We start from the raw sequence: 14,751 nt of genomic DNA, 5'->3' as shown, positions 1-14,751 counted from the left end.
CCAAAGTTCATTTGAAGGCCTAAGAGTTCAAGTTGGATATAATTTGTTTACGAATGGGTGCCATCTTTGGAGGCGTTAATAGGTCTCTAATGTTCAGTTCATTAGAGGGTGCACTAGGCAGGCCCACTGGAATGCTGTGTTTACGAGACCTTAGCTCATAGTTACAGCAAGTACTAAGGCTGTGAGACGGGTGGAGAAGCTCTCCCACCCCCAAGAGGGCATATGGTTGCTAAACAGAGCATTTTATTATGTTATATAGGTAGAGTTACTAACACGAGGGACATTGGAGCATGCCATGGGTATGGTTAATAACCCCAACAAATGGTGGCATCTGAGAACAATGAGTGTCACACCAATGCTTAGTTTTGTTATAACTAACTGCCCAAATGGTTGACTGAGTCCATGGATTAGTTGTATTAGTGCCAATGGTAGAGTTAAACAGATCAACAGAAGAATGAAGATAATGGTTGAAATTGGTAAGTTGAGTTGTTCTCAGGCCTTGCCACTGTGCACCTCTCCAATACTGTGGTTGCTTCACCCACGGCCCAGTGCAAAACCTTTCCTATGTGTTTTGGCAAGCTGTTTGAAAGCAGAAAACATTTCTGATTCATCTTGTTTTTGGCTGGTTAGCAGTAGTAGAAAAAAAATATTAGTTAAGAATAAAATTATTTTACCTCTACCCGAGAAGCTCTTAGTGGCTGCTAGGAGAGGGACCATCTGTTTTCCTCAATGGAATGAGTGACACCAGGTATACCAACCACACTCCAGGGAAGGCCCATGCTCAGGAGTAGTTGACCAATACAAAATGGACTCCATGGTTATTTTGTGTGTGCTTTGTTGTCGTTGTTATGGTTCGGTGGTCTTTTTGTCTTTTGGGGTTTTGTTTTGTTTTGTTTTTTGTTGGTTTTATGAGAGCGAGAAGGCGAGAAGAACATCAAGTTGGGTGAGTGAGGGAGGGGCTGGGAGGACTGGAGGGAAGGGAGAAGAATATAATCAAAGTGTATTGTATCGCAAATTTAAAAAGAATGAAAAGATTTCCACAAAGACCATAAAATATTATTTAAAAATATAATAGTATAATGACAAACTTCTTGCCACTGGCAATGTTTATTTATTTATTCATTCGTTTATTTACTTATTCAGCTAGCTCATTAGTTTTTCAGAAGCTAAAATACTGTCAGGAATTTAAAAAATTGTTGCATGTATTAGTGGACAGATTAGAATAAGTGATTATATGTGTATCGCTGGCAAGTAGAGGTCACAGTCTCCCCATGGCCTGTAAACTTATCTCAATAGCTCAGCAATATGGAAACTCCCTCCCTCCCCAGAAGAGCTTCCTGCTCTCTACCTAGCCTTATCTGGAGGATGTCTCTAGGCCCAGGATGCCTGAGTTATCTCTAGGGTGACTCTTGACACACTTACCTGCAAACATTCTTCCCTTGATGACCCACATGCTAATTAGGCAAGTGCTCTAGCCATTTTGATAGGACCCTACCGCCACATACAAAGCCTTGTGATAGGAGCATGCCACTTAATGTAAATTAGGGTTTCTCCCCAGGCTCCACAGTCCTAAATATTCCTTGAGCTGAGCTGGTTCACTGAAATCTGTCTCCTGGAGGGTGGTCTCCATTCATACCCACAGCCATCTTGAACCCTATTCCCTGCTTCTTTTCTCTCCAGTCTCGTGGACCAGTGTATCCAACCATCCCAAGTAAGAAGCAGAACCACGTGTGTGTTTGGGGGTGGGTTTAGGGGGGCGGTATCCATTTCAATTCAAAGAATCTTTGAGAAAGAGAGTAAGCACCACAGATAACAAGAATGCTTGAGACTGGCTTATACTCTGTGAACTAAAGACAAGTTACAGGAATGCCTTACCTAAAATTTCAAAATCCTTCTCATCCTCTGTCACCCATTTCCCTAGATTTATTATGTTTTCAGCCTTCTTGTTCTTTTGTTTGCTTTGTTTATTGAGACAGTTTCTCTGTAGATCTGGCTGTCCTGGAACTCAATCTGTAGACCAGGCTGACCTAGAACTCAGAGATCCAGCATGCCTCTGCCTTCCAAGTGCCAAGATTAAAGGCATATGCCACTACACCTGGCTAGCTGTCCCATTCTTAAATGCTGTATATATTTCATCTTATTATCACTGCCAACCCCCCTATAGTGTAAGTTCCTCCAGGGTAGAAGTTGTATCTTCAGTTTCCTGGTGTATTCTTAGGAGCTCAAATATTATTGGCATGGGATGTTGGCGAGTTTACTCTAGGTAGTATGGATGTACCATACCGTTACCTACTTAAGTCACTTTTTTGTGTCTATTGTGTGATTGAACCTTCTTTGTGCTATTTTTCGTTGCAGAAAGCATTACGGCCGGATATGGGCTACAATACCTTAGCCAACTTCCGAATAGAAAAGAAAATCGGTCGTGGACAATTTAGCGAAGTTTATAGAGCATCCTGTCTCTTGGATGGAGTGCCAGTAGCTTTAAAAAAAGTGCAGGTAAGATGGTTCTAACTGTATAAATCCATGTAAGATTATGGTATCTAAGAAGTAGATGGGAAGCACTTGGGTCCTGGAAAGAGTTGGGTCAAGGAGCTGTAGTTTGAGCGTCCTAAGAAAAAACATTGTATTTTAAAAGTGTATTTTGAATGTGAATGTGAGGTAGAAATTAACTTTTCCATAGCGTCTTTGCACAAGGCCATGCTAAATCTGTTGTTATAGTTTTATTATATGTTCCTCTAATAAACAGAAATTAATGTTTAGTTTTAACAGTATTTCCAGGCTTTAAAATGTTGACAACTATTTCCCCCCATAACCAGCCATGACTGGAGGTGATGGTAGCTCTCAAGAGGTAGAGTTGAGTTGTCGCCATCGCTTCTAACTAGACATTGAAGTAGAATGGCTCAGCTGAAGCTCTGTGTCTATTTGTTATTGAAAGAAGTGATTCGTTCATAAAACACACTGCATGACATCAGTGAATGGTAGGTGGATCTTATGGGGGAAGTGATGTAGAGGAAGTGAGAGGACTGACCTGTGATTTACAGTCTCCATGTTGTATTAGTGTCACTGTAGAGTCTGTTTTATTGGCCAGTTTTGTTCTTTTTGAATTTGTTGATCATATTTTGACTCCTCTCCCAAGCCTGACCCTAACCCTGATATTCTAGTCTCCCTGAACACGGATAATGAGCAAGCATGCCCACTTTCCAGAGCCCTGCCAAGTTCCATGTGTCCTAACTAACGGGGTTCCTCAGCCTGGAAAGCACTTATCCTTTTGTGTTAAAGTATGAGTGGGATCACACAGTTTTACTTACCTGCTCAGTGAATGAGTTGTTGTTGCTTCCTGCCATCACTGTGTCACTTTCTCTGAGACCCTATCTTTGCAGAAACCTCTGAAAACCTAAATGTCTTCTTTTTATTTTTTTAGTTCTCACATGATCAATATGCTTGTAGTAGCCCTTACAGAAACAAAGTTTTCATTCATATTTCAAAAATGAAATATTAGGGCTGGGCCTAGATAGCTCAGAGGGAGCATGCTTACCTACCATGTGTGAGCCAGTGTATTTGATCTCCAGCACTAGAAAAAAACATATTTTAAATGAAAGATCCATGTGAAATATGTTTAGGTTATAAGCAGCAATGGTGGTGTCCCTGTACCCAATACTCAGCTTAAGAAGTAACCATTAAAATATTTTTTATTTGTGTCTTTTACTCATTCCTCAAAGGGATCTACATTATAAATTTAGTGGCTGTTGAGGTTGCTTACAAGTGTTTGCTTGCGTGATAGTGTTATATGTTTTTGTTAGTATGCACATGTGAGGAATTCTTTTTAATTTGTGCCTAAAATTAGAAAAGTGTTCCGTAGAGCATGTTTGTATACCACAATTTAATTCTGGGTTGTTTTTCCAAAGTTAGACTAGTTTATTTTTTCCTGGCAGCACAAGGCTGAGGCAAGAAGGTGGTTTTGAGTTTGAAGCTAGCCTGGGTTCTATAGTGAGACCAATATAGGATACAGATGTCAGTGTTTAGAAAATACACAACTTGGGGTAAGATTACTCTTCTCCTAAAGACTCTTTAATTCATAGTAAAACTCTAATAAGTTCCAATTTAATAGTCTGACTATCAGGACAAAGAGTTTGCTTAAAATAATCGCATGTTAAATAAACCCTGTAGCTTGGACTCCTGATTTAAGTAAGACTTTCCAGAATAGAGATGTCAGTTTGAGCTGTTGGGATTTTTGAGCCAGGCTATAAATGGGAGGGGATAGAACTAGGAAGAGGAATTTGAGCAGTAGACAAAGGATTCTCTACAGATCCTTAGGCGGAGACATCTTCAGATTTCAATAGTCTCAAAATGCAGTTACGAATTCCTCACTCAGTCCCTCATGGAGGAGAGGAAACCTCACCTTTTGCCGAAGGTGGTGGAGGAGAACAAGGGATAAAATTCAGGGACTCTCTTTGCTCACTTGTTGGTTCCCACTGACTGTATGTGTGGGAAAGGAACAAGGCTCTGGTTCTCTCCTATGATTAGTGTTTAATTGCAAAGCCTTGTTAGTAGAACCAGGAAGGAAGAAGCGGGTGGAGGTTGGCTCCTGGGAAGGAGCATCTGCACTCCTTAGGTTCTCCCTAGCACCTGAACTCCGTCTCCTTGCCTGTGTTTTGCTCTTTGTAGTTCAGAAGGCTGACAGTGAGTGAGTTAGTGTGTACAGTTGCGTTTCTGTTCAGCTTCCAGTGTCCTCTTTGAGTCTGGCTGCCGCTGTTCTTTGCCATGTGCCTCGGATGCTGTAGGAAGTTAGCAGTTCACTTAGGATTTTTGTCATTCCTCTTCCTCAAGTGTTGATGCTGTGGTGTCTTCCCAGTGTAAACCTAACTTGGTATGGAAGAGACAAATGATGATATAAAGCTCAAACCTAGCTTATTGGATTAGGGAACAGTGTTTTAAGGTTTTAGGAGAAATGTATTTGCATCTCAGACACGTTATTGATTTCTGTGATGTATTACACTTGTGTTGAACGAGGAAAAACACTATTCTTCATTTTTAAAAATAGTACTCTGCTCTCCTTACAATGAAAGAGCATTGCTAACCAGGTGATGTTCTGCTGTGAATACTTCCAAACAAATATTCAATTAACCCTACATCATTACTCTCAGAACTCTGTGAAAATCCTTCCAGAATGTTTTGGCTGTGTGCTGTGCAGATGCTAAAGTATTGCTTCTGTAATTATTTCTGTGTTTGCAAATCTGTAGTAGAATATTCATAACTTCACCATCTAATCCCTGAGCTTAACATTCAGGGACCTTAAGGACTCTGTCCCGTATTGTGCAGTCCACTCATGTACAGTTTTTAGGAACCAATGTGCTGGCCAGACGGTGGTGGTGTGCATCTTTAATCCCAGCACTCAGGAGGCAGAGGCAGGCAGATCTCGTAGTTCAAGGCCAGCCTGGTCTACAGAGAGAGTTCTAGAACAAGCTACTAGAGAAACCCTGTCTTGAAAAACCAGAAAAATAAAACAAAACCAAAAACAAAACCAATGTGCTGGGTTCCAGCTGCTTCACTGCATCTTTGCCTGTGTTTGTAAGTGGAAGGAGTGTCTGTACTGAGCTTATTGCTTTTTTGAAATTATAAAGAAATTGGAAAGCCTTAAAGCACACGAGAACAGAAAACAGTCTTTTAAAAACCCATGTCCATTCCATTGTGGTTCCATTTCAACGAGTAAGATGGTATCCTACCTGATGTAACCACTCTGAACCTCTATGTGTTAATTTTTCTTCCCTGTCTCTTTTTTTTTTTCATACACAGCTTTCCTTCCTGCTGATTATGCAATCCATTCCACCTGCATTCTGTAATTACTTAGTGTCATTCATTGGTCAGGGTATAAGACTTGGAGACCAAAATATTTGTGCTGGGATTTAATGAGATTCTAATGGTAGCGGGCGATAGAAGAAAGACCTTGCTAAAATCCTGGCATACACTTTGATGGGAGCAGCTTAAAGGAGCACAGGTTGGTGGGCGGGGTGGGGGAGGGCTTTCCCAGAACTATGTACGGGTCAGGTGACTCTCAAACTTCTGCACTTTCTACTGGAAGATTGTTGAGGAACTTCTTAGATCTGGCACCCATGGTCTCTGTTCACTATTGTTAGTTCATTGACCACAGCTATGGTATGACTGGAGTGAATAACTGACCTTACCAGTCTAAAAGCAGGGGAGAAGTAGGAATTGGGCTTACTGTATCTCAAGTAATTTGGCTATTATTACTGTAATTTTTCAATGCTACCAAGTAGTTTGATCCATAGCCCATTAAAGGCTAATTTCTCTTTGCTTCGTAGGTTGTATGTGTACATGACACTATTTTAAAAATATGCTTCATGTACATTTATAAAAAAATCCATTTTGAACATTTTGTTCAAATTCATCTTTTTGATCTCATGGAACTTCCTGAAAATGTATTCTGAGGTGTTTAATGATTTACTTTGATTTACTCATTTTTAGTTGTTTTAAAGCATCCAGAATATAACTTTAAAAACTGTCGAATACAATTTGCCCTTTTTTATATGATAATTTTAAATTCTAGAGTCTGTGTATGTAGTCAGATTCTACATATATGCATGTAATTCTGTATGTATGCTTGTAATTCTGTGTGTATTGAAATTTTATGGGCAGTGATGGCTTCTTCCATAATGCACCGGTTGATGTCCATGTCTTCACAGCTTCTCTAGCCATAGACTCAGTCTACGCTGCAGTTTGCTATGCCCACTGAACAAGTCGTGTAGTTTTTATGAGATTTCATTGTTTAATTTCTGTAGACTTCATGCAAGCCTGGAGTTAATGAAATATTGAAAACTGCGGAATATTTGTAAGGATGATACTTAGTCAGCATTTTCTTGAGTGGAGAACAGTTGAGGCAGTTGAGGTAAGGTTCACTTGAAAAGGCAAATTAGCTCTAAAGTAAATTAGTCTTAATTAGTAAAGTAGTCTTAAAAATTAAAGCTTCTTGGGCCAATGAGATGGTTCAGTAGGTAAAGGTATTTGCCGTGCAAGCCTGGTGACCCAGTTTCAACACTCAGATCCCACAGATGGAATGAGAGTCAACTTTTCAACAGTTGTCCTCTGACCTCAACTTGTGCACCATGGTAGGTACACCCACATTCATGTGCACAAGACACACACACATACACACACACACACACACACACACACACACACACACACACCACAATAATACAAGTTTAAAAACTTTTTTATGCCTACAATCTTATTTGAAATCATTCTAGGCATAAAAAATAGTAAATTTGTAGTCTATTGAGTGGTAAATAGTATTGTGAGATTCTAGTGAACCACATTTAGCTTAAATAGATGACTAATGTCAAAATGGGCTTTTCTGACTTTAGTCCCAGTGACTAAGTGCAGTGAAAGTCACTTTTTATTTGTACTGTTGAAGGGTTTTTTTTATTATATTTATTAATATTTCTTGAAGCTCTCCTATATGGTAGATAATATTGAGTACTAGGGACTTGGTAATTGAATTGTTTGGTAACTCTCATTGTGAGAGACAAATTAATAAGTTTTAGGCTTCCAGAAGAACTCTCCACCAATGCGGCAAACAGAATCAGACTGAATCGGAAAGCCCAGGTTTAATGGGTAAAACCCTCCCCAGCGATTCCCTGGCCCCACAGAGAGGAGAGGGGCACTCGAGACCGAAGAACCATGTGTCTGTTTTCAGGGATGCCACTTATATACCCTGTGGGAATAGTCTTGAGTCTCTCTGGGGGAGGGGCTGTGTTTGGTGGGCTTTGAAGGGGCGGGTTTAGGAAAGAGATGGGGAGGGAAGTTGAGGTGGATCTTCCACCAGACTCCTTCCAAACATTCCAGACTCTTTGGGTATAGAGATGCCAGGGTGCCAAGGGTTGAGGTGGAGCTGCCACCCAAACATTCCAGACTCTTTGGGTATAGGGATGCTAGGGTGCCAGGGGTTGAGGTGGAGCTGCCACCCAAACATTCCAGACTCTTTGGGTATAGGGATGCTAGGGTGCCAGGGATTGAGGTGGAACTCCCACCCAAATGCAAATAATAAATCAAGTAACTATAGACCAAAACCAAATGACTATGTGATACTAGAGTCAAACGTGATGGAGGTAGACAGCTTTTTGGATTGTATGTGGCAAGGCAGTGTCTTCCCTGAGGATGTGAATGAAACCTAAGCTGAGGTGGAGAAGAGGAGTCTGTCATCCAAACAGCAGGAGTAAGGAAGTTCCCAGAACAGATCGTACAGGCCCAGGCTGTGGCAAACAGGAGAGTTTTAGAATTGACTAAGAGCAGATCACTGTGAGAAGATGAAGTAATGTTGGGTTCCAGAGCTAGAAGGTAGTCTAGACATTTGAGGGTTTCTTTCAAAGACTTTGGAGAGAAGTTCATTTATATGTTGCTATAAGAGTAAGGTAATCATTAAAGGAGTTTACATGGGTGAGTATTAAAGGCTAGAATATTTTTAAAGAATAAACAGACAACTATGCAAAAAGTGGATTCATCATTTTTGATATACGATGTTATCTACAAATTGCTACTTGAGAAGTATTCAGATATTAAGTAAATGCTACTTGCAATATGAATGAGATAAAAGCTTGAAATTTTAAACATTTTGCAAATATTAGTTAGAAGACAGCAAATTCCCTGAGCTATGGTTTCCATGTTAGAGGCAGGCTTGAAGGGCAGTCCACCAGTCCTTTGTTCTGACCTTGTTCTTTCAGTGAGTCTGGCCTGGTTAGCATTCCCACCTCCTCACACGCCATTATCATGTGAAGCGTTCCTTTCCTTAGGCACAGCATAGTCCTTTTCGGTATGGCTTGCTTGTCACGGCCACCTCTCATCATGTTTTATTGCAGTAGTCTCACCCTTCCCAGTGTGGAAGACTGTCCTTCTCCCTCGTCTATTAGTACTTTCTTTTCTCTTGTTTTGTTTTTAATTATACTTTCAGTCTCTCTCTGTTTTTCCTTCTGCCCATTCCTTGGCATGATCTTGACCTTTCTGAAGCTAGGCTCATGGTGTCTGTATATACCTGACTATGGCCTCCCTCTGTGTTACCTCTTCCCTCTCCAAGTCCCACTATCCCCCTCCAACTATTCTCATGTCTTCCCCTCCCTCTTTCAACCCTACTTTGTCATTGATCTCATCTGACTGTCATGTCTAATACTATTTAGACTTGGTATCTGTAACTTGATTTCACCCTGCTCAGTTATTTTAGTCATTTCTAAGACAGATGCTATCACTTTCCAGTCCCTCTTTGTCTTTCTCATCCTTAATCCTCATTTGTCTCCTGTGTTCAAGTCTTTGTTCACATGTCGGCATTTTCCCAAGTCTCCCAGCATAGAGGGCTCAGGTTCTTTCTTGAGAATTTGCAGGTTTTCTTTGGAAGTATATTCTTTCTTTTTCTTTCTTTCTTTCTTTCTTTCTTTCTTTCTTTCTTTCTTTCTTTCTTTCTTTCTTTCTTTCTTTCTTTCTTTCTTCTTTCTTCTCTCTCTCTCTCTCTCTCTCTCTCTCTCTCTCTCTCTCTCTCTCTCTCTCTCTCTCTCTCTCTCAGTTTTTTGAGACAGGGTTTCTTCCCTGTGTAGTTTTGATACCTGTCCTGGATCTCACTCTGTACACCAGGCTGGCGTCGAACTCACAGAGATCTGCCTTCTCTGCCTCCCAAGTACTGGGATTAAAGGCGTGCGCCACCGCTGCTCAGCCTATTCTTTACATTTCTGTTGTGTATATTCTAACCACTGTATTAGAAGCCCCTCACTTCAAAGGCTTATGTTGCCTATTGAGCCACAGCCCTTATGCGTTCATGCCGAACAGCTCATCACCGCTCTCCAGCATGCTTTATGATCATTGCTAACTGTCTGAACTTCCCCAACTCTTAATGTTCATTGGATCCATTTCTCTTTTTTTGTATTCTTTCTCATGGTTTCCCCTCCATTTCTTCCACATGAGTCTCCTTTCCCTGCAAACATTCCCAGTTTGCTTAATTCCTGGTATCTTCGTAGAAACTGTTGCTCCCATTCCTGTTCATACCTCTCTACACAGTTTCATACCTCTCTATGGCTGCTTCCTAAAGAGCAGCCTTTGCCCTTAATAAAGCTTGCTGTGTTTCTAGATTTCACAAAATATCAATAAAACATTAATTTTTAAACATTTTCTTCAGTTTTGTAATTTAAAAGAAACTAGAGCTGGGCAGTGGTGGCACACACTTTTAATCCCAGCACTTGGGAGGCAGAGGCAGGTGGATCTTGGGAGTTCAAGGCCAGCCTGGTCTATGGAGTGCGATCCAGGACAGCCAGGCACAGAGAAACCCTGTCTTGAAAAAAAAAATCAAACAAACCCCCAAAAAAGAAAAAAAAAGGAAGGAGGGCGGGATGGAAAGAAGGAAGGGAGGGAGGGGCCCAAATAGAGCTCACATCAGGACTGGAAGTTAGAGCACTTTGTTTGACAACCCTGCCAAGTTAGATGGCATCCCCCTCGAGACAGTTTTCAATAGTTATGGAATAACTGGACACAAATAGGTGTCTAGGTGCAGCCTAACATGTGGCAGGTCCTTAGAGAATCCACAAGAAGGAAACAGAACCGTGCTCATTATCCTCTGGTCTGGGAATGTTGATGTGGTGAGAGAAGCAGGCTGATAGAGTAGGAACTGGGTGTTAGAGGGAGTGTGGTTTCCAGCAGTGAAGGAGAGCTTGTACCCGCTTCACTGGGCTCAGTACCTTCCACCCACCATGGCTACACTCTGTAGAAAGCTTTCGAGTGTGTGTGTGTGTGTGGGGGGGGGGGGGTGTCAAATTGAGGCTCTCCTTTTTTCTTCTATCCAGTAAAGGCTGGGGGTTCTGCTGCCATTGGGTAGCTTGAAGAGAGGGATGGAAGCCTTCTTCTGATGATGGGTTAAGTGGAGCAAAATGTGGGGAACAGCTGAGGCATTTTTAAATGTGAGGGCTGAAGGAGGGGTGAGGATTTGTCACAGGATGACGAGGCTAATCAGTGTGGGACTAGCTGCTCAATTCATTTATTCAGGTCCTGAATATGTAGTAGGGCCCAGGAGATGATTTCCATGTGGGAAGTTTAAGATATTTACACTTGTTTTTTTTTTTTTTTTTTTTTTTTTTTTTTTTGGTTTTTCGAGACAGGGTTTCTCTGTGTAGCTTTGCGCCTTTCCTGGAACTCACTTGGTAGTCCAGGCTGGCCTCGAACTCACAGAGATCCGCCTGGCTCTGCCTCCCGAGTGCTGGGATTAAAGGCGTGCGTTGTATATGGGTGCACTCACTGTGTGTGTGTGTGTGTGTGTGTGTGTGTGTGTGTGTGTGTGTGTGTGTGTGTGTGTTTGTGTTTGCTGCATTTTATGTGTCATTTCATAATAGTTCAATATGTGCTTTTTTAGAGACATTTCTATTGTTACATGAATGACTCTTTTTCAAGATGGACTGATGTTAACTTTTGAGTTTTGTAAGTTATGAGTAATTTGGGTGAAATTTGAAGATGACAAATTCTTTTCAAAATGATTCAGAGAATACCAAGAATTTATCAGCCATTACTTACTTAACCACAACTAATAACCGACTTTCACCAAGAATAAAATAAGTTTTGAAGCCCAAAGAAACCTTGGATTGAAAATAATGCCTCCTGAAGACATCCTTATACATGCATGTAATGTAAAAGTCTTTTTTTGTTTTACAAAACCCCCTGTCTTTTTTTTTCTTCTGTCTTTCCTTGCTCATTAAATCACCAGGCAGCTTTGAATCTGTGGTGGGAATGATTTATTCCAAAGATTCAGCCTTTACTGTTGCCTTGACATGTTGACTAAAGAAAGATAAGATACGCATTTCCAGTTAAATGCATTTGTAAGTATATTTGTTTCAGAAAGCGTTGTCACATTAAATGTGCCAGCAATGAGTATTTTTCCCCAGAGTTTAAAGAGCAATTTTTGATATTGTTAGTCAGTTAAAAATAAAACTCAATTCACCATTATAAATTGACCGAAACATAATATGAGCTAAATGTATATGATTTCCATGCAGCACACACATGTGTATGTGTGTATGATTTTCTAAAGCCTTTATGCTTCTCACTCTCAGGCTCTTGTTTTTTAAAATGGTCTCCCATCTAAGAGGTGCTGATTATTGAGATTATTTCTATGAGTCTCTGGGTTTGTGGCTTTAGATCTTTTTAATCACTGAGGCCACCATTATCCTTTCTCTTCCTCTTGGGCAGTTTTTCCATCGGGAGCCCATGGTTACCCAACACACCAACTTTCCTAAGAAGGTTCAGTTACCTCAAGTCCTAAGGCCAGTGGTTCGGAGAATGGCATCAGCACTCATGACTAACCAAGAATTTGTCATTTCTCTTGGTGCTCATTTGGATGGATATTTGTGTGTGTGTGTGCATGTATGTGTGTGTATGTATCATTTTATTTAAAATTTTAGATGGTATTATTATTTTATATAAATTTATATATAAATAAAATTATATATATATATATTTTATAGCCAAGGTCTCATGTATCCCAGACTGGCTTAAAGCAGTGGTCAGGATTACCTTGAACTTAACTTGGTGTATAATGTTCCTCTTCTCTTCAGTAATGGTGACCCTAGATATATTTCAATATTAGTCGTTTCGTTTTCATTCCTGATTTTGGTGCCCATTTATAGCCAACCTATTTCCTGTCTCTACCAAAATCTCCTATAGAGAGCGCCCTAGCAACTGGCAATAACCCTCCCGCCCTCCACTTACCTCTCTGTCCTCTGCCTCCTGCTCCTCTGAGCTCCTGTTTTTACCCTAAAACTGTATGAATCACTACAGCAAATGGAAGGGGCTGAGTTTCAATTCTTTAGTCTAGTAGGTTTATGGCTGTTATGTTTGTCTTCAATTTGAAATTAATATCCTCATTTGATTTTTTTGTACTGTTGTTAATTGAGACATAATTGTAAATCTCTATGGCATACACTGATAATTTATTACATGTGTGCAATATGTGGTGCTTGGACCAGCATCATTATGGCAAATTTCTCTTTGTTGGGAAGCTACAAACACCCCTCTTATAGTTCCTTCTTAAAATAAGCTATGTAGTGGGCTGTTATTTATAGTTTTCACTCTATAGTGTGTACTCTAGAACATTCGGAACCTCCACTTGTTATGTGACTGTACCTTGTTACCCATTATCCAACTCCACCCCCTTTTTAACCTCTGGCAACCACTGTTCTGTTATATTGGTTTTATTTAAATATGAGAAAATTAGAGCCCTGCCTGTGCATCTTGAAATATTCAGAAGCATATCTATTAAAAGTTGCCTCTTAATATAAGCTGCAATTATGTGCCCTTATCCTAGATTCATTCTGGCTGGTAGAAGTCTCTACTTTTTTCTACTTTTAATGTTATTTAATGGGGATTCCCTTTGAGGTTTCTGATATGACACTTTGCACACACATTTTAGTATTTAGTATCTGTGAGGCTTAGAACTCAGAGCAGGCCCGGTCAGTGTGAGAAATCACTGTTTGTGGAGCTAACTGAAAGACCCAGGCTTCAAGTCTCAGTGTACTCCCTGTATGACTGCCATCATATTACTACAAGCCCCGTGCCTTCATCCTTGTGTCCAGCCTGCAGCCAGCATTGCCTGTATGAGGTTCTGGTAAAGAGGGCAACATCCACTGGGAGGTGGCAGTATTCTTTCCCTAATTAAAAATATTTGGTTCTGGGTGATGGTGGTACACACTTTTAATCCCAGCCCTTGGGAGGCAGAGGCAGGGGGATCTCTGTGAGTTCAAGGTCAGCCAGGTCTACAGAGTGAGTTCCAGGACAGCCAAGGCTGTATGGACACAGAAAGAGCCTGTCTTGAAAACAAAAAGCAAAAAAAAAAAAAAAATTGGGGGGGTTGCCTGCACTAATTCAAGCTACATACCTGCCTGACTGTGTGAAGTAGCAGGACTCAATTCAAGTTGTTAACAAAAAACATCATTAATTTTAAAAAATGTTAAATGAATAAAGTTTAATCTACTTGCAATGTAATAACTAAGATTTGAAAAAAAAAACAAAAAAAAAGATTTGAAAAACATTGTTTTCTACATATTTAGGACCTTGAAATTTCCTGTTTTCAAAGATACAGGAACGTCCTTTTGGTCATTTGTTTTTGTATTTTTTTTCTCCTTTTCTTCATTACAACATCCCAAGGAGCATTTTAAAAACTTTTGTTTCCTAATCTCTTTTCATGAAAATTTTATGCCAAATACATAGTGTATCTGATTGCATATTTATGTGTACCTATACTTGGTATTTAAAATAATAAAATTTTGTCACCCAAATCTTCAAATGATCAGTCATCACCCATTTGTGCTATACCATCCCTGTCAAGCATACAGGTCAGACCTATTGGAAACCATCTGTACATCAGAGTAGAGGTTTGGAACTAGACTGGTAGTGGAGTAACTAACAGTAAATGCCTCTTGCCCCACTGATGAGCCACATGACCCTTTAGCAGTCTCTTAAGTTTTGAAAGCATCCTTTCATCTACAGCATGGGAATGCTGTTATCTTTGTAACAGTTACATGAGAATTAGATGGAATGGTTCATGAAACACACTAAGTTATGTTAACTCTTCCATGCACATTGATTATTATTGCATTATCTTATTAATCATCACCTCCATCCTGGTCATTTGAGCAGCAGATGTGAGTGCCAGTATATAACCAGCTGTTTGCTTTTGGAGGAAAAGCTTCTAAGGTTTTTGTTGTTGTTTTCTGT

The 14,751-nt window shown here is 40.2% G+C and overlaps 1 protein-coding gene across 2 annotated transcripts in view; it reads left to right on the top strand.

The window, feature by feature from the left end:
• Positions 1-14,751, top strand: part of Nek7 (NIMA related kinase 7) — a 136,435-nt gene that overhangs the window by 73,835 nt on the left and 47,849 nt on the right. For both annotated transcript variants that reach the window (XM_052737091.1, XM_052737090.1), the window contains exon 3: positions 2,356-2,496. In XM_052737091.1, the coding sequence (XP_052593051.1) occupies positions 2,356-2,496 (141 nt within the window). The remainder of the gene's footprint in view (positions 1-2,355; positions 2,497-14,751) is intronic.

The sequence above is a fragment of the Peromyscus californicus genome, unplaced genomic scaffold (genome assembly GCF_007827085.1).
Source record: "Peromyscus californicus insignis strain IS unplaced genomic scaffold, ASM782708v3 Scaffold_14__1_contigs__length_90479793_seg_2, whole genome shotgun sequence".
In the NCBI taxonomy this organism is placed as follows: Eukaryota; Metazoa; Chordata; class Mammalia; order Rodentia; family Cricetidae; genus Peromyscus; species Peromyscus californicus.
Note: the sequence above shows the minus strand (reverse complement) of the source record. Positions and strands in the feature narration are given on the sequence as shown.